The sequence below is a fragment of the Aotus nancymaae genome, unplaced genomic scaffold (genome assembly GCF_030222135.1).
Source record: "Aotus nancymaae isolate 86718 unplaced genomic scaffold, 86718_ANA_hifiasm-v0.15.2.pri h1tg000008l, whole genome shotgun sequence".
Taxonomy (NCBI): domain Eukaryota; kingdom Metazoa; phylum Chordata; class Mammalia; order Primates; family Aotidae; genus Aotus; species Aotus nancymaae.
In genome coordinates this window covers 57,742,088-57,767,218 of record NW_026988419.1, presented here as the reverse complement: position 1 = coordinate 57,767,218, position 25,131 = coordinate 57,742,088, and the positions used below count along the sequence as shown (strand labels likewise).

The 25,131-nt window shown below is 36.4% G+C and overlaps 1 protein-coding gene across 1 annotated transcript in view; it reads left to right on the top strand.

Moving 5' to 3' along the window:
- Window positions 1-25,131, top strand: part of PDE11A (phosphodiesterase 11A) — a 270,311-nt gene that overhangs the window by 27,257 nt on the left and 217,923 nt on the right. Inside the window, 1 exon segment of the mRNA XM_064373343.1 lies at window positions 3,642-3,706. Coding sequence (XP_064229413.1) covers window positions 3,642-3,706 — 65 coding nt within the window.

Below are 25,131 nucleotides of genomic sequence, written 5' to 3'. Positions count from 1 at the left end.
AGCCGAGGTTGCGGTTAGCCGAGATCGCGCCATTGCACTCCAGCCTGGGTAACAAGAGCGAAACTCCCGTCTCAAAAAAAAAAAAAAAAGTTCAATGGGCTGGATGCAGACTAATTTTACATGCACATAGTACCAAGCCTGATGTTTCAACACATCCTTGATCTTACCTGGTTTTGAGTCGGCAGGGGGCTTTTGCTCACAGTTTCACTCCTCAGTTTATATTCTGTCACTCTTTTGTTGAGACTCAGGCCTGCGTCTCTTTTATTCTTATATTGTTTGGATCAGTTGTAGGCCTTTACATGTTTTATTTCTCTTTCCTACCATTCCAAATTCTCTTCCCATGCCTTTACATCATACACTTCTACACAATGTAATGGCCCATAACCTAATAGCTTTCTTCAACTGTAATTAGTTTTATGGAGCAGATTTATGTTATTTCATGTATAAAAGTATTTTTTACACATTTATACATTTTTCAAGTATGTATGTACTTCATCGTATCTTCATACTTCTAATAGAAGTATGAAGGAAATAATAAAAAAAGGAAAAATAGCAGATTTTGTAAGCAAAACCAAACCAAACCAACAAATACAAAACAAATTATGCTGCCTAAAGATAAGGATTTGAAGCTAAAGCTTTGCTTGGAGTTTCCTAACAGCCAACGTAAAAGAAAAAAATTACAGGTTTTATAATTGTCTTGGTCTGGTAAAAGGAATCATGTCAGCTGATGAATTTTTTTCTGACCCTGAACTTTAAATTTTTCTTCTTTAAAATGGTGTCATGTCCAAATAATTTGCTGTTGCAATAACACTTGCTCTTGCTTATTAAAGCAGTGAGAAGTGGGATCACTGGAGCTGTGGAATCAGAACAACATGGTTCAAATCCCAGTTCTGCAATTTCTTGCCTGCACAGCTTCCAGCAAACCACTTAACCCCCTAAGCCTTAATTTGCTTTCAGTAAAATGAGGATGGTATCTACCTTTTGGGATGTTGTAAGCATTGATACATACATAAAGGATTGATTATAATAAGTGCAAAATCCATCATTGCAGGAAAATGGCCTCTCTATGTGGTTTGGCTCCCTTTCAGTATGCTGACCTCAGGGTACTTGCACTTCCTACATGGTGACCAAGGGTTCCAGGCACACATATTTCATCAGACAAGGCAGAAGCTGTGTTGACTCTTACAACAACCCTAGAAGGCATGTAGCATCTCTTCCCTATGCTCTATTGGTTGAAGCTTTCAGAAGCCCACCAGATTTAAGGAGAGGGGACATAGATCCTACCACTTGGTAGGAAGGTGGCAGGGTCACATTGAAGAGAAGAATATGGGATAGGAGATATTGTTGTGACCATCTTTGGAAAATAAAATTTGCCACAATGAGTGATTCTGTGGAGGCTTAATTCATATTACAGTATGGAATGAAATATGTTCTATGGTTGTCAACGATATTTCCTTGTGGTAGAGCTATTGTCATTGCTCTACATTCACCTAGTCACACACAATTTTCTTTGTGATGAGCCTTTCTTTTCTTTTATTTTTTCCCTAATGTTGCATTTGCCTAGCTGGAGTTCATTACCTCACTGATAAAGTTGTTTTAATATTTAATCTATTCCTAGTTTCCAAATCATGTTCTCAGGTGCCCATCAATTCCTTATAAGTGGTTAATTTGAAAGGCCTTTGAAGCATGACTGCATATGGCTAAGACAAATCTGAATGTCAACCTTGGAAGCATTCTATGACATTCAGATGGAGTCCTTTCACTATAGGGGACTTGTTTTTCTATCATGTGGCATATCGTCAAAAGAGAGTATTGGGGCTCAGAAAAAGATACTTCAAAGCATGGTGCCTTGGGATACTCAGCACGTTGATCTAAAAGAAATTAAAAGGCTTTAGACTTGAGTCCCCTCAGAACCAAGAACTTTGTAACCTTTTCTCGTTCCTTCTCACAAGTACAAGATGGAACTCTCTTCCATCCCCTCCCTGAAATTTTATCAACTAGAGAATGTTATCTTATATCACAGGAAGGATATGAGGAATGTCCCCATGCCCAGACAGACTTTTCATCTGTTCTTCTGAGGACACTCTGAGAGATTACCTGGGAGACTTTATCTGCATAATAAGATAAACTTTGGCCAGATGCAGTGGCTCACACCTGTAATCCCAGCACTTTGGGAGGCCAAGGCAGGTGGATCACCTGGGGTCAGGAGTTCAAGACCAGCCTGGCCAACATGGTGAAACCCCATCTCTACTAAAAATGCAAAAATTAGCTGGGTGTGGTGGTGTACCCCTGTAATCCTAGCTACTGGGAGAATTACTTGAACCCAGGAGGTGGAGGTCAAGATCAGGCCACTACACTCCAGCCTGTGTGACAGAACAAGGACATTCCCCCCATCCCCCCCTGCCAAAGAAGATAACTTTTGTTCACAGTGAAATTATACCCCTTACCTCCTGCCACCTCCTCCAGAGCTCAGAGAAACTTTGTCCCTGGTCATTGTTTTTTGGGCTCATCTAATTCCTCTGAAAATTTTTTCTGCCCTTAAAAATTGCCTACATCCCCTATCCATCTTCCCTATAAAGAGGGTGAAATTTTAAGCTTCAGCCATCTGGCTCTTCCTTGAGTCTCATATTTTATATGGCTTCTGTGCTTCTGCACATTAGTAAGTTTGTATGCTTGTTCTCCTGTTAATCTGTCTATTGTCAGTTTATTTCAGCAGACCTTCAGAGGTTACAAGGAAAGGTTTCCCTCCACCCCTGCAGGGGCCAGAAATAGTGTCTTTCTCACTCAACGTTTGTAGTGTTGTTGAAAGAGCTAGCACTCTAGCATTAGTGAGAATTCCATTCATGCCCATTGCCTTATTTAATTGTGTGAAACTGAGTAAGTTTCTTAAAAAATTAGCAGTTAGTTTCCTCATCTATAGACTGAGTATAAAAACCTCTACCTTACAGAGTTATAATAAAGAAATAATTAAAGAAGCTTCTGTTGTAGGACCTAGTTTACAGCGTAAACTCAATATTAGCTAGTAACGAGAAAAACTACATTGACATTTTCTGTTCCCATAAATCCCCTGTCAACATAAGTCTTGGTCAGCTCTTGCACTGATATGCTAGTTTCACTGGAGAGGTGAGAAACGAAGCGTCCACACAAGAGTGATTATTGAAGAAGGTGGCTTCCTCTTCTTTACCTTTTAGGTGGTGGCACCACAAAGTTCACTGAGAACAAGGATGAGCCAAGCTTAATGATGAGCTAACTCCCGGACCCTGGGGTTGACAGAGGGCATCTTCTTTGAGGGGTGTTCTGTCCTTACATGGGTCTCTATGGATGTTGATTGGGTTTTTTTTTAAGTATTCAAAGGAGATTTTCCTTTGGCTGACCTCCATAGCTCATTGTACACCTAATTGTAAAAATATGTACATGTTTAGTGAAATGTATTAAAACTTGGACAGTGTTTGCTTTGTAAGAAATAAGATACAAAAAGTAGGATGGATACTCCTCTACTTTCCCTTGGAAGTTCTCCACTTAAAATCTCTCTTTAATCTCCAATTACTATAATCATTATAAAGATGAAAATGTTTATTACATTATTTTAAACTGCAGTAAAGCTTTAATTAACCTGGATGTATTATCTTTCTATGCTACAGGTGGTGAAATTTACCAAGTCCTTTGAATTGATGTCCCCGAAGTGCAGTGCTGATGCTGAGAACAGGTAGGGCTTGTGGGGTTCATGTTTGTCTTTTGATGTTCTTTGGTCCTTGGTGTTAGCAGCATTGCATAATTCTTAGAAGATAGTAGTAGTTCTTTATGTTAGCGAGTACAACCAAATATTACTCTTCTGTATTTCAGGGCTTAAATTAAAACTATAGCTTAAAAATAAATGCATATATATTTAGCTTGCAGTCAGTTTTTAGGGCCCAATTTTAGTACTTGTAATAGTATTAAAATATTGCCTGGAGCTTTTAGTCTTCTTTTCCCTGAACCTTATAAAGTTTTTTTGTTTGTTTGTTTTGTTTTTTAAGATGGAGTCTCACTCTCTTGCCAGGCTGGAGTGCAGTGGCATGATCTTGGCTCACTGCAGCCTCTGCCTCCTGGGTTCAAGTGATTCTCCTGCCTCAGCCTCCTGAGTAACTGGAATTACTGGGGTGTGCTACCATACCTGGCTAATTTTTGTATTTTTAGTAGAGACAGGCTTTCACCATGTTGGCCAGGCTGGTCTTGAACTCCTGACCTCAAGTGATCTGCCTGTCTTGGCCTCCCAAAGTGCTGGCATTGCAGGTGTGAGCCACTGTACCCAGCCATCTTGTAATGTTTAGAAATAAATCTTAAGATATTCTGTCGACTGCTGAACTTCAAATCCAAGTCATTTAGGTAAGTTAATATGGAATAGTACTAGAGCAAACCTGTTTTCTTTAAGCCAACAGTTTCCATTTCTCTTCACATCACATATTTGACTAAATCTTCTAATAAATAAAGGAAAATTTTGGATAGATCCTAGCTGTATGGGCAGCCTAATTTTCTGCTTTATTTTGGCCCTTTGTTTCTCTTCCTCCCTTTTCTTTGCCCATATTTGGCCAATAACATCCTTTTGGAAAAAAGACTGAAGGTTTCCAGTAATTTACTTTTTGTTCTCATTGGTGTCTTTGAGGCTGTAATAGGGTAGAAGTGAAGATTGCAAGCAATCAGTGATTTTTCTCTTAGTTTTTTACTGCCTTGAATAAGAGCCCATGTTGCTACAAAAATTCCCTTTGGTTGCCTCCAGAGGAAGTGTTAATAAATAGTGAAATTAACCAAAATGCAGACATGGAGAAAGAATGGTAAAGCACTCAGGGCAGTATAATGATGATCATAATGATGATGACATGGGTACTAAAATATATGCAACTTCGATTTTTCTTAATGCTAAGTGTTCCATGTAGTATGCTAAATGATTTATAAGCATTTAATCCCCAAAACAATCTTTTGAAGTAGGTGTTCCCCCCATGTGACAAAGGAGAAAACCAAGGTTCATCAAGTTTAAGTAACTTGTTTGAGGCCCCACAGCCACTAAGTAGTAGCCACCAAGGACAAGATCACCTAGATAAGACTCTCCCGACCTCTGAATTTTGATTCCATAGCTGCACATCATTTAAAATCTGGTAGTTGATCTCATCTGGTGAATACCTGTTGGGTTAATGCTTCCTGAATCTAATGGGTCAATCAGAATCAGGCTTAGAAAGGTTAGTAGAAACTAAATTCTCAGAACACACGCTGAGAGATTCTGATTCAGTACTTCAGAAGTGAAGTCCTAAAGGTCTATATGATCTAAAGGCCCTCTGGGTAATACCTATTTCAAGATGTCATAGTCAAGAGCAATTTGATTTTTATATCTCTCATTACCTTTAAATTCAAAAAATAGGAACAAGTAAATAAAAATAAAAAGTAAATTACTTTTTATCAAGTGCATGAAGTTTAAAAGGGGTCTTTGCTACATACTATATAACTCCATTTACAGGACATTCTTAAGACATCAAAATTATAGGAAAAGAAAGCAAATCAGTAGTTTCCAGGGGCAGGAGATGTAGAGAGGGGTTGACTTCAAAGGGGTAGAGGGTTGTGATGGAACCATTCTGTATCTTGCTTGCAGCGGTGATTATACGACTATATTTGTCAAAACTTGCAGAAATCTACCCAAAAAAGGGTGAATTTTACTGTCTGTAAATAATAGCTTAAAATGGAAATCGAAATGGCAAAAAGAGGTCTTTGGTAAGAGGTTTTATATTCATAACAATGAATTTTATGTTCACATCTCTGTCTATGTTCACATCTATATCTTTTGACCCTTTGTTTCTCTTCCTCCCTCTTGTTTGCTCATATTTATGTTCACATCCATATCTAATACCAGCTAATCTATATGTAACAAAGATATTTAAGGGTAAAAAGTTACTAGTGGCATATTCAGTAATTTTCCTGAATAGAATGTTGTGAAACAACATGAAATACAATAGAAAAATATCTATTAATGCCTATTTCTTTAGCTATTCATGACCTCATATAAATTCTGTCTCTCATATATGTGAAAGGAAAGCTTTATTGAGTTACTAAAACACAACCTTTGAAGTCATAATGCTTCAATATTGTTATTTTTTATGCTTCTGAACATGTTCTCATGGTGACTTCAGAGTTAAATACTTCTGTTTTTTTTATTATTATTATTTTTAATGCTGAGAGAACTTCCGTGTCAAAATGAAATGACCCAAGACCCACTGCCCTTGGCAAACTTTCTGCTAATAAAAGAAAGAAAGAAAGGTCAGGTTTTCTTTAAAGAGACATATGAAAAGTGCCTTTGAACTTTGACATTATGAGGTAGTCTTATTCTTCATTCTCTTTATGGCTTTTAAATTAATGTAGAATGATCATTTATCTCAGAAGACCTTTCCATCATTGTCCAGTAATTTTCTTTTTGTAGAAGATGTGGGTTCCTTCAGTCATTTATTGGAAGTTAAAGGAACCAAGACCAGTGACTCCAGAATTTACTTCACCAGTGACATGGAAAGGACATTGAAATGGGCTATGAGTCTACAAATCACAGCCTGATCTCACAGCCTGATCTTTCTTTTAACCTTTCATCATTTAACATTTTAGATATAGATGATGTCTATTCTGTTAGATACTTCAGTCCTCTGAACATCAGTCAGAGTTATAATAGTGTAGTTTTTAGAAGACAGTTTCTATGGCTCCTTGTAACAATGTTTCAGGGTACTACTTTAATGCTGACGAACTCTGGTTTGAAGCTTGCTGATTTTTCTAGATAGTCCTTGAAGCCTTTTTTAAATAAAAACCAGTTTTTGCTGACTCATCACTTCTGCTTAGCGTCTTTTGCAGCTTTGTCATTGCTAGTCTCCTGGTGGTCTCCATGCAATGAGTACCAACCAATTCAATAGCTGGGAATGATTTGATCCATCCCCCTCTATGAGGTGTGTGCATCTCTTCTAGGACATCATTGGTAACACCCCTAGTGACAGGATTCTCACTATGTCGTGATAGACTTCTTGCATTTATAAGAGGTTCTAGTAGCTAGAAAGGCATTTTATGTTGAATTATATTCCTATAACTTCTATCTGTTTGTTCTAAATTTGTGTCTTGGAGACAGTTATTCCTTCTTTCAACAGTCATATGTTGAGTACCTACTCTATGCTAGGTGATAGGGCTGCACAGTTTTTTTTAATTAGCGGTCTCCGTCCTCAAGGATCTCAAGGTCAATGAACAGTGGTGGGAGTGGGTTAAGAATATAATACAAACATAACCAGATTTCACCAGGCCTCCAGACTATGGCTTTAAATAAATAGAGTCACATTAATAGTTATAATTTATATATTTGGCTACTTAGGCATTTATCCTATGTAGTATAGCATAAGACCCCTAGTCCCTTGTAAAAGCCATCCTTGAAGTATTACTAGAGTTTCTAAGATTTCTTTTTTAAAGACAGGATCTCACTGTGTTTCCCAGGCAAGGGTTCAGTAGTGCAATCATAGTTCACTGTAAACCTTTAACTCATGGGCTTAAGTGATCCGCCCATCTCAACCTCCCAATTACCTAGGAGTACAAGTACATGCCACCACACCTGGCTAATTTTTTTTTTTTTTTTTTTTGAGACAGAGTTTTGCTCTTGTTGCCCAGGCTAGAGTGCAATGGCATGATCATGACTCACTGCAAAATCCTCCTCCCAGGTTCAAGTGATTCTCCTGCCTCAGCCTCCCAAGTATCTGGGATTACAGGCATACACCACCATGCCCAACTAATTTTTGTATTTTTAGTCGAGATGGGGTTTCTCCATGTTGGTTAGGGTGGTCTTGAACTCTCGACCTCAGGTGATCCACCCACCTCAGCCTCCCAAAGTGCTGGGATTACAGGCGTGAGCCACCACGCCCGGCTAATATTTAAATTATTTTGTAGAGACAGGGATCTCACTGTGTTGCTCAGGCTGGTCTCAAATTCCTGGGCTTAAGGAATCCTCCTGCTCTGGCCTCCCAAAAGTGCTGACATGAGCCACCATGCCCTGCCTAAGATTTTTTTTTAACTAATTTATTACTGGCTCATCATTTCTTCTAAGTTGTCACCCATAAATTCTCTTCCTCTGGCCATGACAGAGCAGTGTCCTATGATGTGGGCTTCCTTGTCCACTCCAGAATTCCCATGGGCATAACTGCACTCCTCATTAGTGCTGTGCCACAGCTCCCCAGCACTGTTTTAGATGCACTGATGACCTTCACGAATCTGGGGAAGGCTGGATGATTTGTACAGAAATGGGAAGAAGGCTCACTTTCTCTTCCAGGTGTTATAGTCTGTTGCCTGGTCCCTCAACAGCCCTGAGCATACCCCATTTTTTTACATGCCTTTTAATTCCTAAAGCCTTTGTTAGATGTTAACCTACAGAGATCAAATGCACGTAGGGAGAGGAATGCACAAGAGAAAAAATACAGAATGGAGTGCTTGAATAGCCTGAATGTTAAACCTTTTATGAGGGCACAGTACTTTCTCCGAGTTCCCTGGTAATGAGTATTGATGATTCCTGTCCTTTAGAGAACCAGTACACTCAAGGAATGATGAGATAATCTGGTACATTTTAGAACAATAAGGAGTTAGAACTAAAAGAGATTCTATTTCCAGAATGAATACTTTTTCACTAACTGGGAAAATACAGGTATTTGCTTCATGAGCATATGGGAAGAAAAGGAGCCAGCTCTTAAGGTTGGTTGATATCAACAGAAATGACAGGACACTATTTCTGAGTTTTACTATGTGCTAAGTACTGTACATGAATTATCTCACTTTTTCCTATATTACAGATAAGAGTTAAAAAAAATATGTCCAAGATAACACAGTAAGTTACAGAGGCAATATCTGAAACCCAGTTAGCCTGGCCTTGGCACTAATCCCCTCAGCCATTACATTTATTATTTGCAAGCAGATTACCAGGAAAATTCAGTAGAATTGCTGAAAGAGCACAATGCCTGGCACATAGTAGTTGCTCAATAATTTGAAAGCACTTTTTTCTTACACTGAACATGTTGAAAGTCAGGATGGTATCTTACTACCAGTGATGTCTTAGTGGCTGTTGGTGACACAGTTGTTTCCTGTGTATGTAGAAATTTGGTCAGAACTGTTTGTGTTGTCACTTCAGTTGTGTATTGTACATTGTTGGTACTACACAGATTGGACTTAAATGCTGGTTAATATGTCTCCAATGAGATTACAGTATGGTCTAGCATTTAAATAAAAAGTTACTGTTTTTGCAGAAAAACATGGAAACAGGAAGTGGAGTGTAAATTTGATATTAGTGATGAAAATATTTATTTTTGGAAAACTGGTCCCATTTCTGTATGTTCTTTCAAAGCAACAATGAAGGAAGAAACTCCCAAGAAGATGAAGTGGAGCTATGTTTTGTTACTGAAATACATCTACAAGGGTCACTTAACACATGCCAGGTTATGCAACTGAAGGCAGAATACATTACCAAAGCTCTCACAATAACTGAAAGAAATTTCAAAACAAGAAAAGGCTGATATAATCAAACTCTTGCATGATGCAGAACTGTTACTAAGGTGTGGAACATCAATTTGTCAAAAATTTTCAACTGATTAGAAACTGCTCAATGTCCAGTGACATGCAATTCAATTTAGGAAAAACTAGGAATTTAGTCAAACAGGAAATGCTGAGAAAATCTCAGTGTCCTTTGACATGCCTGCCAATTCCGAGAGTACTAAAACAATTAACACTGAGAACATAGATGACACAATGTACAGCATTTCAATGTGATGCCACGCATGATGTCAGATGGTCAAAACTTGTCACCATATTTCATTTTGAACAATAATATCAAACTAAGTGTGGGAGGCAGAATGTTGCCCCCTGAGATACTCACCACTTGTCATATACTCACGTTACATTACAAGCCAAAGAGATTACAGAGATAATTAAAATTACTAATCAATTGATGTTAAAACAGGGAGATTATTCTGTATTATCTAGTTGAGTCTAATGTAATCACGTGAACCCTTAAAACAGAGCCTTCTCCCAATTGAAGGCACAAAAGAAAATTGAAGAGGCACAACAGAAGGGAAAAGTCAGAGATATGCACGAGCAGGATTCAACACATGTTGCTGGTTTAAATATAGACAGGGCCAAATGTCAAGGAAATCTTAACCTCAATCCTACAACTGCAAGGAGCTGAATTCTGCCAACAACCTGAATGAGCTCCATTCTTCCCCAGAGCCTCCAGAAAGGAATGCAGGTCTGTCAGTTCCTTGATTTTGGTCTTGAGAGATTTTGAGCAGCAAATCCAGCCATGTCATGATGAATTTATGACTTCCAGCCCTCTGAGATAATAAATAGGTGTTGTTTTAAGCTGCTACATTTATAGTAATTTGTTATGCAGAAATGGGAAATGAATGCACTTTTGGTGTATGAGTTTGAACCCGTTCTCTTATGAAAATGAAATTGAACTCCATGCTATTATCTTGTGTGTGCACTCATGCATGTGTGCATATACACACACATAGAGATGAATGACAGGTGAGCTGATGAATGAGTGGTAAACAGCCATGTGGAAAGATGGCCAGGAGTCTTACTTAACCTTCCAAGTTATGTTACCTGTTGATGCATTTTTTAGACATGTATCTACACAGTTAAAGAATTTCTAGTGGCAAGACTGGACATTAGCAACCCTTAAAATTGCAGCTAACAAACCAAGGAAAGACCACTTGAGGAAGGAATATGAGTTTGGTTTTATCTAAAAACCCTCCAATGACATCTACTAAGTTCAATAAATGATGACATCAAAACTTACAGAAGAGTGTCAGCAGAAAGAAATTTCTGGAGATGATAGCAGAGCACTTTTAAAGATATATGCTACTTCGTTAATATCCCAGTGGCTTAGAGGATAAGATCTGTGAACACTGATGACTCTGAATTGAGAAGTGATTCAGAAGAGTGACACACTTTATTTTCCTTAGTGTATAATCAACTTGTATAGTTTTACATTTTCCTTCAAGAATGGTATATGATAGAATTTACATCTAATCTGAAAGATTTTTTAAAATAAGATTAAAATATTCTAAGTAATAATACATTGCCTCATAACATTTTTTTTCTTTTAGTGATTTGACAACAACAGTGCATCTTACAATTGACACCATCATAGATTCAATGACATAGTGTTACCCTAGAACCGCTTTGTTTTTCCTGTGGCTTTTCCACCCCTTAGCTCATCTGCATATCCCCCCAAAAGTACATATACCTCAACTTTGAGAAGCACCTAGAGAGTTTATAGTTTCTTTAAATTTTAAGATTAGCCCTGTGAGTTTTCTCAACATTAGTTTTCTGCATTGCATTTTTTAGGTAGAAAAGTGAAACTTCTGTTTCAATGCCTTATTGATTTTTATTTTCTTTACACATTTGTGTGGAATCTAGCTTTGCAAAACAGATTACCCCTTCTAGCAAATGGTTTGCAGCCATTCCTGACTTCTCTGCAACTCTTCCTTTAGATTTCTGGCCACCATGACCTAAATCCTATCATTTTTTTAAGGGAATTGACTTCCACAAGACGTAGCTCTAGTGAGACAAACCACAGGATGAGCTCTGTAGTTAGTCCAAGGGTCTCTTAGCAAGACTCCCAGGGATGTCTGGGTTACCATTCCTTGTCTTTGTCCAGCAGCAATGATACATTCAGGAATTAACTTGGAATAAACTATATTAGCCTGTAGAGAATAAGTATGATGAGTGAGGATTTTGTTTACTCCTGCGTGTGCTGTGATTGTACCCTGCAATCATATTGCACTTTTTTTTTTTTTTTTTTTTTTTTTGAGACAGAGTCCCCCTCTGTCATCAGGCTGGAGTGCAGTGGTGCAATCTTGGCTCACTGCAACCTTTGCCTCTGGGATTCAAGTGATTCTCCTACCTCAGCCTCCCAAGTAGCTGGGAATACAGATGCGTGCCACCATGCCCAGTTAATTTTTGTATTTTTAGTAGAGACAGGGCTTCGCCATGTTGGCCAGGATGATCTTGATATCTTGACCTTGTGATCTGTCTGCCTCGGCCTCCCAAAGTGCTGGGATTACAGATGTGAGTCACCATGCCCAGCCCACATTGCACATTTTATAACTCTGAGATGTACCTGGCTTACATGAGGTGAAGTCCAGTACCTAATCAGATTATGAATATGATTCTGGGCCTGGAGGAACGTCTCCATGCACCAGAAGGTTTTATGTGACTCACCCCACTTGGACATTATCACTCAAAAGCATGCAACCCTGATGAATCTTTTGGGAATCAGAAATTCTGTTTCTACTTTGAAGAATGTTACTAAATGTCTTTATGTAAGTTCTGGCTGTGCCAACTTTCTTGTGTATCTCTTAGATCATGACTTTCAAACCTTTTCTGATGCAATCCGTGACAAAACTATCCAAACCTAGGTAGTGTATATAAATATACACACAAGTATACACAAATATATCTAAGACAAATATTTTATGAAACTATACTTACCTTTACTATGCATCTATATTCTGATCTATTCTTTTAAAAAAAGATAAACCAAACTAAAACATCTGCTGTCATGACCCACAAAATAGGTTTCATGATTTATACTTTGTAGTGACCCACAGTGTGAAAAACACTGCTTTAGACTTACAAGTCTTGTCTGATTTGCCCATGCAGTGCTTGTGGCCTCAATCAGTACCTATGCTGGTTATTATTAAATATGGTGATTGCTTGAAACTGGTATTTCCCAAGCATTCCAAGAACTACTTCACTCAAATATATATTATCCTTCAAATTAGACACCTTGGAGAGTGGTTTGTTTGTGTAAGTCTTTCATACATCTGTTCAGTACAAGTGAATACAATGTATATCTGGAATCCCAGGAACACATGCAGACACATTTGGTCCTACCGAGGCCTTTCAGCTACCTTCTTCAAGTTTTGTACTGTAGTCATTCTTAGACATACATTCATGTGTCACTTCCTTGCTCTCCAAGGAACATATGCCAATATTAGATGAGTAAAAGGTTTTTCAGGAGAAAAACTGTGAAGGCTAAAGAGAGCAGAATCAGCAGTAGATGGGGAGAGAATTTGACCATGGTGCTCTGTGGAAGAAAAGAGACAAGTAAGGAGTGAATATGAAGAGTCTTTTGTCATAGTGTGATTTGGAAAAAATTGCTGCCTGGCCAATAGGAAGTCCCGAGCAGAATTTGCCAGTTGGAGAAATTAAGCATCCACGGGAGTGACCTAGTTCCTACCCTCACCACACTCAGTCATTGGCAGGAAACAGCTCCAAGGGAAGCTTGGACCCAGAGGCGGTTAATCAGCTATGCTTCTTGATGAAGTTCTCCTAAAGAGAGATGTGAATGGGGCATCTCCATGGCCACAGCATTTTGGTGGGCTACTCAATAAGTATCACTTGAGTATACTAATTATTCTTATCTTTAAGTATTTTTTTCTTGAGATGTAATTCGCATACCACAAAATCAACCTTTTAAGGTGTTCAATTCAGTGGTTTTTAGTATATTCACAAGATAGTGCAGCCATATCACTGTCTGTTTCTGGAACATTTTCATCACCCCAAAAAAGAAACTCTACCAATTAGCAGCCACTCCTCTCTCTTCCCTCCTCCCAGGCCCTAGCACCTGCTAATCTACTTTCTGCCTCAATGGATTTGCCTATATTGGACATTTCATATAAATGGAATTATACAACATGTGACCATTTGTGCTTGGTTTCTTTCACTTAACAAAATGTTTTCATATTCATTCATGTTGTACATGCACTTTATTCCTTCATTCATTTTTATGGATGAATAATATTCCATTATTTGGATATATCATATTTTTCTTATTCATCAGTTAATGATATTGGTTTTTTTTCTTGGCTATTAAGAATAATGCTGCTATAAACATTCATATGCAAATTTTTGAGTGCACATATATTTTCGGTACTCTTGGGTATAGGCCTAGAAGTGGAATTGCTAGGTTATGTGGTAACTCTGTGTCTAACTTTTGGACCAACTGTCAGACTGTTTTCTACAGTGGCTATACCATTTTACATTCCCAATGACAAAGAATGAGGTTTCCATTTTGATGCTTATCAACACTAATTTTTCTTTCTGTCTTTCTTTTAGTTATAGCCACCTTAGTGGATGTGACATAGCATTTCATTGTGGTTTTGTGCTTTTGTGGGTGGGGTGGGGTGTTGGATGGAGTCTTGCTCTGTTGCCCAGGCTGGACTGCAGTGGTGCAATCTCGGCTCACCACAACCTTCGCCTATTAGGTTCAAGTGATTCTCCTGCTTCAGCCTCCCAAGTAGTTGGGATTACAGGCACTGGCCACCATGCCCGACTAATTTTTATATTTTTAGTAGAGATTGGGTTTCACCATGTTGGCCAGGCTGGTCTTGAACTTCTAACCTCAGGTAATCTGCCCACTCTGGCCTCCCAAAGTGCTGAGATTACAGGCCTGAGCCACCGTGCCTGGCCAGTTTGTGTGTTTTTAATAATCATGCTTTTTAAAATTAAGATGCTATTCAGACTCAGAATTCTAAGCCTAAACATTACATAGTGGCAAGAAGTGAATGACCACTGGAAAATGATGACCCGTATGATTACTTTTAAGTAGCAATGCAAATGAGAACTCATTTTCTTTATGGCATCCCTCAAGTGTACAAAATAAGCATATAATTAAATAACACTATAGGTTATCCCATCCAATAGTCACCCCAAAACATATTTCTTGTCACTTAAGATCATTTTGGATTTACAAAATTTATCCTTTGAAGAGGGCTATCTCATAACTGATTATCTCCCTTTATGCCATTTCTGAAGTACGTGATGAGCCCATATGCTTGCTGGGCAATCTGTCTCTTCATTTTTCACTTATCATGTAATTTTATTTTCTTAGAAACTCTGCTACAATTCACATCAAATTCTTCTGTATTTGGACCATCATTTTTCTGTCCTCTACCACTTTTTCTATTTGTGAAATTATTTTTTTAAGTAATTTTTTATTATGTATATTTAAGGTATACAACACATATGGGATATATACAGATAGTAAAAAATTTTACTATAGTGAAGCAAACATATCCGTCATCTCACAGTTGCCCATTTCTTTGTTTTTGTGGCAAGAGCAGCTAAATTCTACTCATTTAGCATGAATTCCACATATGATACTATTGTATTACCTAGAATCCTCATGTACATTATATTTCTAGATTTGTTCATCCTTCATATCTGCTACACTGTATCCTCAGACCTACATCTCTCTATTTCCTCCCCACTGACCGCTACTCCTGTAACTACTGATTTGTTCTCTATCTCTGGATATTTGAAATTTTTTTAGATTCCACATATGCATGAGATTATGCAATATTTTTCTTTCTGCGTCTGTCCTGTTGCACCTAGCATAATGTCCTCCAGCCTTATCCATGTCGTGGCAAATGGCAAGATCTCATTCTTTTTTAGGAATGAATAATATTCCATTATATATATGTACCACTGGATAATATTCAATTTCTTTCCATTCATTAATCAATGGACACTCAGTTGTTTCCATATGTTGGCTACTGTGAATAATGCTGCAATGAATATGAGAAAGTAGGTATCTTTATAAGGTGGTGATTTCATTTCTTATAAGTATGTACCCAGAAGAGGGATTGCTGGGTCATATGGTAGATCTATTTTTAACCCCTTTAGAAACCCCATACTATTTTCTACAATAGTTGTACCAATCTACATTCCCACCAACGGTGTAAAAACTTCTCTCTTCTCCACGCTCTCAACAACACTTGTCATCTTTTGACTTTTTGATAATAGCTACCCTAATGAGTATGAGGTGGTATCTCATAATGGATTTTTTTTGCATTTCCCTGATGATTAATGATGTTGATAATGTTGAGTACCTTTTCATGTACCTGTTGGCCATTTTAGTATCTTCATTGGAGAAATGTCTGTTCAGATTTTTTGCCCATTTTTAGATTAGGCTATTGTTTATCCTTTTTTTGGTTGTATGAGTTCTTTATGAATTTTGGATGGTTAACCCCTTATCAGATACATAGTTTGCAAATATTTGTTTTCAATCCATAGTTTGCTATTTCATTTTATTGATTGTTTGCTTTGGTGTACAGAAGCCTTTTTGTTTGATGTAGTCCCATTTATTTACTTTTGCTTTTGTGGACTGAGCCTTTTGGTGTGATATTCAAAAAATCATGACCAAGACATTGTCCGGGAGATTTCCCCCTATATTATCTTCTAGGAATTTTGTAGTTTTTGTTCTTATACTTAGGTCTTTTTCATTTTGAGTTGATTTTTGTGTATGGTGTAAGATAATGGTTCAATTTCCATCTTTTGCACTTGGAAATTCAGTTTTCCCAGAACCATTTATTTAAGAGACTATCATTTCCCCATTGTGTCTTGTTGGTGCTTTTGTGAAAAATTAGTGACTATACATGGTTTGGATTTATTTCTGGGCTCTCTATTCTGTTCCACTGGCTTATGTGTTAGTTTTTTAGGTCAGTACCATACTGTTTTTATTACTATAGCTTTGTAATATAATTTGAAATCAGGAAATGTGATGCCTCCAATTTTGTTTTTCTTTCTCAGTATTGTTTTGGCTATTTGTGGTCTTTTATGGTTTTATACAAATTTTAGGACAGTTTTTTTCTATTTCTGTGAAGAATGCCAGTGAAATTTTAATAGGTATTATACTGAATTTGGATATTCTTTGGGCAGTAAGGACATTTTAACAATATTAATTCTTCCAATCCAGGAGCATAGGATACTTTTCCATTTATTTGTATTTTCTTCAGGTTCTTTCATCTAGTTTTCAGTGTACAGATCTTTCACCTCCATGATTAAAGTTATTTCTCAGTATTGTTTTATGCTATAGTAAATGGAATTGTTTGCTTGATTTCTTTTTCAGTTAGGTAGCTGTTTGTGTATAAAAATGCTATTGATTTTTGTATGTAGATTTTTGTATCCTTCAGTTTTACTCAATTCATTCATTAGGTCTAACAGGTTTTTGGTGGAATCTTAGGAGATTTTTATGTATAGAATTATGTCATCTGCAAACAGAGATAATTTTACTTCTTTCTTTCAGTAAATATACTTTATAATTCCTTGGAGAGGCATCGCCTAGTAGTTTTGATTTGCATTTTCCTAATGGCTAACAACGTTATACATCTTTTCATGGGCTTATTGGCCATTTGTATGTCTTATTTGGGAAACGTCTATTCAAATCCTTTATCATTTTCAGTTGTGTTAATTGTCTTTTTATTGCTGAGTTGTAAGAGTTTGGGGTATACTTTGTATATAAGTCCTTATCAGATTTATGATTTATGTATATTTGCCTCCATTCTGAGTTGTCTTCTCACTTTCTTGATGATGTTTATTGAAGCACAAAAGTTTTTTGTTCAATTTATAAATTTTTATTTTGTTAATTGTACATTTGGTATTATATCAAAGAAATCATTGTTTAATGTAAGCACATGAATATTTATGCCCATGTGTTCTTCTAAAAGATTTGATGATTTTAGCTTTTGTATCTAGGCCTTTGATCTACTTTCAGTTAAATTTTTGTACATAGTGTGAGATAGAAGATCCACTTTCATTCTTTTGTACATAGACATCCAGTATTTCAGCCCCATTTGTTGAAAAGACTATTCCTTCCCAATTTATTTGTCTTGCTACCCTTGTGGAAAATCAACTGACCTTATAGGTTTATGAGATTCTCAACTCTACTCCTTTAATCTGTATGTCTATCTTCATGCCAGTATCACATTGTCTTGGTTACTGTATCTTTGAAGTAAGTTTTAAAATCTGAAAGTGTGAGTCCTGAGGGTTTTTGTAGGGGAGAGGGGGAATTGCATTGAATCCGTCAATGAATTTTGAGAGTATTGCAGTCTTAACAAAGTTATATTTCAACCCATGTATATAAGTTGTCTTTCCTTTATTTGTATCTTCTTTAATTTCTTTCAGCAATGGTTTGTAGTTTTAAGTGTAAAAGACTTACACTTCTTTTGATACATTAATTCCTGTTTTATTCTTTGATACTATTATAAATGAAATTTTCTTAATTTTTGATTTGTTCAATGTTTGTGTGTAGAAATACAGCTGCATTTTGCATATTGATCTTATATCCTGTAACCTTGTTGAACTCATTTATTATATCTAATAGTTTTTTGATGAATTCCTTAAAATTATCTGTATATGAGATTTTATCACCTGGAAAAAGAGATCATTTTACTTCTTTCCTTCTAGTCTGAATGGCTTTTTATTTTTTTCTCTTGCCTGATTGCATGTCTAAAACCTCCAGTATGTTGTTAAATAGACAACCAATATCTTTGTCTGATTCCTGATGTTAAAGGTAAAGCATCCAGTCTTTTACCATTATGGTGTTAGCTGTGCATTTTTTGTAAGTATCCTTTTATCAGTTTGAGGAAGTTCCCTTCTATTTCTAGTTTGTTGAATGTTAAGTGGCACAAAACCATGTTGGATTTTGTCAAATACTTTTTTTTCTATTGAGATAACCACACGATTTTTGTCTTATATTCTATTAAGATGGCATATTACATATATTGATTTTTTGATGTTAATCCAACTTACATCATTGGGATAAATGCCATTCATTCATGGTGTGCATACCTTTTTAAATATTCCTGGATTTCATTTACTAGGTATTTTTTGAGAATTTTTGCATATATATTCATTAGGGTCTATAGTTTTCCTGTAATATATATTTGGTTTCAGTGTCCGGGCAATGCTAGCCTCATAGAATGAGCTGGGAAGCAGTCTCTCCTTTTTTCATTTTTAAGAGTTTGTTAAGGACTGACTTTTTTTAAAAAAAGTCTTCTTTAAACATTTGGTACATTTCACCAGTGAAGCCATCTCTTCCTGAGCTTTTCTTTGTGGAAATATTTTTAATTATCAATTTAACCTCTCTAATTATTATAAGTTTATGCTAATTTAAAAATTCTCCTTGAGTTGTTTTGACACTTGTCTTATGACCTAACATATGGTCTATAATTGTTACCTAATTTGTTGGCATACGATTATTCACATTATCCATAATATTCCTTTATAATCTTATTTCTGGAAAGTTGGTAGTAAAGTCACTCTTTCATTTCTTATCTTAGTGATTTCAGACTTCTTTCTTTTTTTCTTGGCAAATCTAGCTAAAGGATTACCAATTTTATCTTTTTAAAAAACAAATTTTTGTTTTGTTGATTTTCTTTATTGTTTTCTCTTTTCTAGTTTTTTTATTCCCCCTCTAGTCTTTATTATATTCTTTCTGTTTGCTTTAGGTGTGACTTGCTCTCCTTTTTCTAGTATCTTAAGGTGGAGGCTGAGGTTATTGATTTGAGACTTTATTTTTCTTTTTAATGCAGGCATTTATAGCCATAAATTTATTCCTAAGTACTGCTTTTCTTCTTCCAATGTATTTTGGTATGTTGTGGTTTGTTTTCATTCAAAATATTTTCTATTTTCCCTTTGATTTCTTCTTTAACTCTTGATTTATTAGAAGTATTGCTTTATTTTCTATACATATACAATATAGAAGTATTGCTATATTTGTGAATTTCCCAAACTTTTTTTTTTTCCAATTCTATCCCATGGTGTTTGGAGAATATATATATATTTTTTTATCATATGAGCCCTCTTAAACTTATTGAGACTTGTTTTTTGACCTAAAGCATGGGCTATCCTAGAGAATGCTCCTTGAGCCCTTGAAACAATATATATTCTGCCATCAGGTGGAGTGCTCTATAGATGTCTGTTAGGTCTAGTTGGTTTATAGTGTTGTTCAAGTCTTCTACTTCCTTGTTAATCCTCTGTCTAGTTGCTCCATTATAGAAAGTGGGATTTTGAAGACTCTGCTGTTATTATTGTTGAATTATCTATTTCTCCCTTCAGTTTTCTCAATCTTTGCTTCATATGTTTTAGGGATGTGTTATTAAGTGTATACTTATTTATAATTGTTACATTTTCTTACTGATTTGATCCTTTGCCATTATCAAATATCATTCTTTATCTCTAATAACCTTTACTCAAAAAATAAAAATAAAAACTAAAATTAAAACAAAACTTCTTTTGTCTGACATGAATAGCCACTTCAGCTCTCTTTTGCTACTATTTGCATGGTATAATATATGTACTTGTTTCATTTTTTTACCTTAACCTAGTCATGTCTTTGAATCTAACGTGTGTCCCTTGTAAGCAGCATAAAATTGGATCATGTTATTTTATCCATTCTACTGATCTCTGCCTTTTGATTGGAGTATTTAATCTACTTACATTTAATGTAATTAGTGATAAAGTAGGATTTACATTGCCTTTTTTTTATTTGTTTTCTACATGCCTTCTGCCCTTTGTATTCCCCTATTCCTTCTTTACTGCCTTCTTTTGTGTTAAATAAATAATTGTTTTTTCTTTTTAAAAATGTTTTGTGGGTACATGGTAGATGTATATACTTATGGAATACATGAGATGTTTTGATACCATGTGAAATTGGCGCTTCATGAAGAATGGAGCATCCATACCCTCAAGCATTTATCCTTTGAGTTACAAACAATCCAATTACATTCTTTAAGTTATTTTAAAATATACAATTAAGTTATTCTTGACTATGGTCACTCAATTGTGCTATTTCAAATAATAAATATGATATAATTTCCTTTAGTATTTTGAACATATGTACAATAGTTCATTTAAATACTTTGTCTAGTAAGTCCAACATCTTGGCTTACTTAGGGACAGTTTTGATGGACTGTTTTTTCTATATATGGAGCATCCTTTACTATATCTTTGCATGTCTTAGAAATTTTTCTTGAAAGCCGACTGTTTTAAATAATATAATGTGGAAACTGGAAATCAAGTCTATCCCCTCACCCCATCATGTAAAGTTTGTTGTCATTTTTGTTTGTTGCCATTATTGTTGTTACTGCTATTTGTTGTTCAGTGACTTTCTAGAAGTCATTCTTTAAAGTTGTATTGTTTTGGGGATATAGCAACTGAAGGTTCTGCTCATTTAGCTTAGTTGTTGGCTAATGATTGGACAGAGATTTTCTTAAAAGCCTGAACCAATAAGTTTTCCAGCCTTTGCTGAGGAACTCTGTGTGCATGTGAGGATGCCTTAAATGACATCAATTTTACTTAGTTTTCATTTTCTAGGACAGCAGTTTTACTTAGTTTTCATTTTCTACTTATACAGAGCTTCAAAATCTGCTAGAAATGAGAGCCTTCTCAGTTCTTTCCTGGACATTCATACAGTTTTTTTTTTTTTGTGTGTGTGTGTGTGTGTGTGTGTGTGTTTGGTATGCATTCTAGATGTCTATGAATATGTACAAGATTTTCAAAGCCTTCTGGGTGTATCTCATTCCTAAGCTTATCTCATTAAGTTTTGCTCAGCTTCTTGTTAGCTGCAAGTGTTATCACCACCTGAAGCAATTGCCATGTTTAACAATTGCTGCTGACTTTCCCTACAAAAATCCCTGGGGGTAAAGGCTGTTCTCAGTGAACAAGCTCTGAGTCAGGTCAAATAAAGACAAGCTCTGGAAATGGAGGTTTCCATGGAACTGCCAAACAGGTCAAATAGTGACACTTCTCTGGGTATAGAGCTTTTGGGGAGCTCCAAACCCATTCTTCCTCTGCAAGTGGCTGCTAGGCTGCTGATTTTCACAGCTACCCCAGAGATGGAGAGAGGGAGACGGAAACAAGGTAAATTAAAAAGCCATAGATCTTGCTGTTTTTCCTGAGATTCAACTATAGTTGAATAAATACTCATTGGATTGTTGCAAGCCTTTGGTTAATTTCTAGAGTTCTGAAAAAGTTGATTTGGACAATTTTTGCTAGTATTCTCACTGCTTTTATGGAGAAACAAATTTTCTTTCCTCTTCTCTTTACTTTTTCTTTTATTTCTCTATTGTCCATGGTAATAGGGAATGTAAGTCAAGTTTACACACTGATATGAGACAAAATATTTCCACGGTATATAATGAATGTCATATTTTTTTTTTTGTTTTCTTCTACATGGATCTTCTTTCTTCTACTATGCCTCTTCTAGGAAGGATGTAATAGGTGTTTTGTATTAATAAAAATATGCTACACATTTCAATGTCAAGAAAATGAAAAAAACCTCTATAACATTAAAAAATTAAAACAGCACCATCACTACCACCACCAGTCATCTTGGAATGTAAGCAAGATTTGTGTTGCTATGTAACTTCCTTTAAACAAGGACTTTCTTTTTAACTACTGTCTAGCATATTAAGGGTTGCTGAACCTCATTTTGCCAATATTTAATGTTGTCAATTGATGAGAAAGTGATCCAGATAACCATAGAGGTTCATTTCTACTCCCGTTCAGTTGTCTGGCAAGGAGGTGGCTGAACAGGTCTGAATTCGCTCAGTGGAAGACAAGACTGGTGCCAGAGGTTGAACTCTGAAGCTCCCTCTTGGTGTCAAGGGCACTTCATTTACCAGGAAGCTTCATTGCTACAGAGTCACCTAGATATTTTCTGCCACCTTTCACAAAAGAATATGCAGAGTGTATGAAGTTGGGGTGATCCAAGGAAACACTATAGGCTTGACCTAAACACATCGCTCAGGGAATCATGTTGCTTTGATACTTCTGGGATTGCATATTTTCCCCCACAATAATGCTATTTTGTAAATATACAGCATGGCACTAGTGAGGTGTGTGTCTGTGCCCCATTTGCATGATATTAAGAACTAAAGTTCAGTGAAGGAGAGGAACCCCTACTGAAGTTGTATATCCTCCAAATTCATCTTAAGCTCAAGGAAATGTATTTTTCTAGCATCTAGTCTTTACCTCTTAAACATATGTAATTTCCATCTTTTATTTTTCATGCCTTTGAATATGAAGACTCAAATGCTCTAATTACCCCTATTTATTTCAGACCAATGAACTTGTCACTCTAGTAAAACTGTCACAGATGAGAATGAAAGCTATAAAAATGTTCCATGAACAACAAGCCACAAGAATAAGTACTGAGATCAAGCATAATAAAGTAGCCTATATAGGTCAGCTGTCCCTCAGATTAATACTATGCAGTAAACAGAATTATGGCAATTTAGAAACCTTAACAGTTGGTTTTTATGTCTGACTCTCTTGCTTTAGTAGGTTTCTCATTTTACATGCTTTAATTAATATTCTAACAAATTGAATCTGCTTCGTGTGTGTGTGTGTGTGTGTGTGTGTGCAGGACTTGTTGGGAAGGTGGGCCCTCAATCTAGAGATGTGTGTGTATGGAGGTGTCCACAGCACCCTCACAGAGAGATATTGTGGAGCTACTTGAAACCTCCAGCAGGACAGAATTCAGACTGCTCTATTATCACCAGTTTTGCCAGCTGGCACATTTTCTTCTCAGTACTTCTCCAAATCTGATAATGATGCCACAGTCAAAAACATGTAACATCTTCTTTACTGCCCCAGGAGTTAAGCAGTTAAACAGAACATGTCTCACCTTGGTGTTTTTAAAAAAGAAAAATCTTTGTGACATAAAGAGCTGATATTTATTGAGAGCCTTCTATTCTCTATGCCGTCTTCAACATTTTATTATTATATCCTCAAAACAGCCCTGAAAAGTGAGTTTTATTTCCCTTGTTTTCCATTATGGAAACTAAAAATCAGAGATAAGAATACAATTATCTGTAATCTCAAAGACAGGAAATATTGGCAGATTTATAAGATTTTTTTAAAAACCCCAGATTTATTGAGCTGTGAAATAACCAGGCAGTTGTCATTATATGATGCTAAATGGTAGATACCAACCACTTACATCAATGCCATCTGCCACCCATGTGAGAGTCGCAACCCTACAGTGACACCAACTTGTAGGGGTGATAAATCCTATCATTCTCATTGCAGAAGTTGAGGAAATTAAAGATAGAAAATGTGTTCTTTGGTTACCATGTCTTAATTTCTGATAATACAGAATGCTTAAAATGAGAAGAATGAAGTGTCCTCAGGCAAGACATTAAAGCAAGTCTACTAACAGATCATGATAAATTTAGCAACTCCTGCAACTTAGAGCATCTTCTTCTCCTACCACAGGGTAAGAGCTGACAGGCAGGTTCTGCTTGTTAATTACATTCTTTCCCATTACAGTTTCTTTTTGTGAACCCATTACTTTTTATGACTAAAAGACTTGTTTGATAACCTTCAAAGATAGACTTAAGCCATTAGAAGATTATTAATGTCCCAAGACCTGGGTGTTCAAGACTCTTCTGCTGAGGTCCTAGCTTTGAGTCCCACTGGTATTTACTTAGTTCCCTAATCTCCTAATTAAAAGACAACTTCAAAAAGCATTGCACAGCTGGAGGCTTCAGGAAGGATTCCAGGGATAGACGGGCTGACCTGAGTGGGGAAAAAGTAAGGAATGCAGTTTCTTTTTGTGAACCCAACCTCAGATTGACCTCTAGTCAGTGAAACAAAATGTCAAATACTACCATATAGATCAAAAATCAGTATTTGGTTTGCAAAGCAAAACAAATAATCCATCCCAAATAGTTCTTTGAGTTCCTGACTCTTGCCTCTCTGGCTCCTAACCCTCACTGGTTAACACTCAAGCTGTCAGAAGGGCAATTGACAATCATTCCTTGGCCATGAGAAAATGCGTTGTGTTTATGTTGAAACTTTCAGTCCCACCTTGAAATCTATTTTTAGTTAATGGTCACAGCTTTCATTAATGACCACTAGTGCATCAAGGGTTGTGTGTTAGTTCAATCTTGAAAATGGTAAATTTGAGGTGCTCAGGAGGAAGTCTGCAGAAAGTACTTAGGTGTGAACATAGGGAACTCTGGACTGCTGATACAGATGAGAGTCATCTGTATGGGAAACCAAATACTGCCTGCTGTGGGAGCTAAATGATGAGAACACATGGACACTTTGAGGGGAACAATGCACACCAGGGCCTACTGGAGGGTGGGAGGAGGGAGAGGATTAAAAAAAATAACTAATGTTTACTGGGCTTAATACCTGGGTAATGAAATCATGTGTACAACAAACCCCCATGACACATATTTACCTATGTAACAAACCTGCACATCCTGCACATGTACCCCTGAACTTAAAAGTTTAAAAAAGACATTT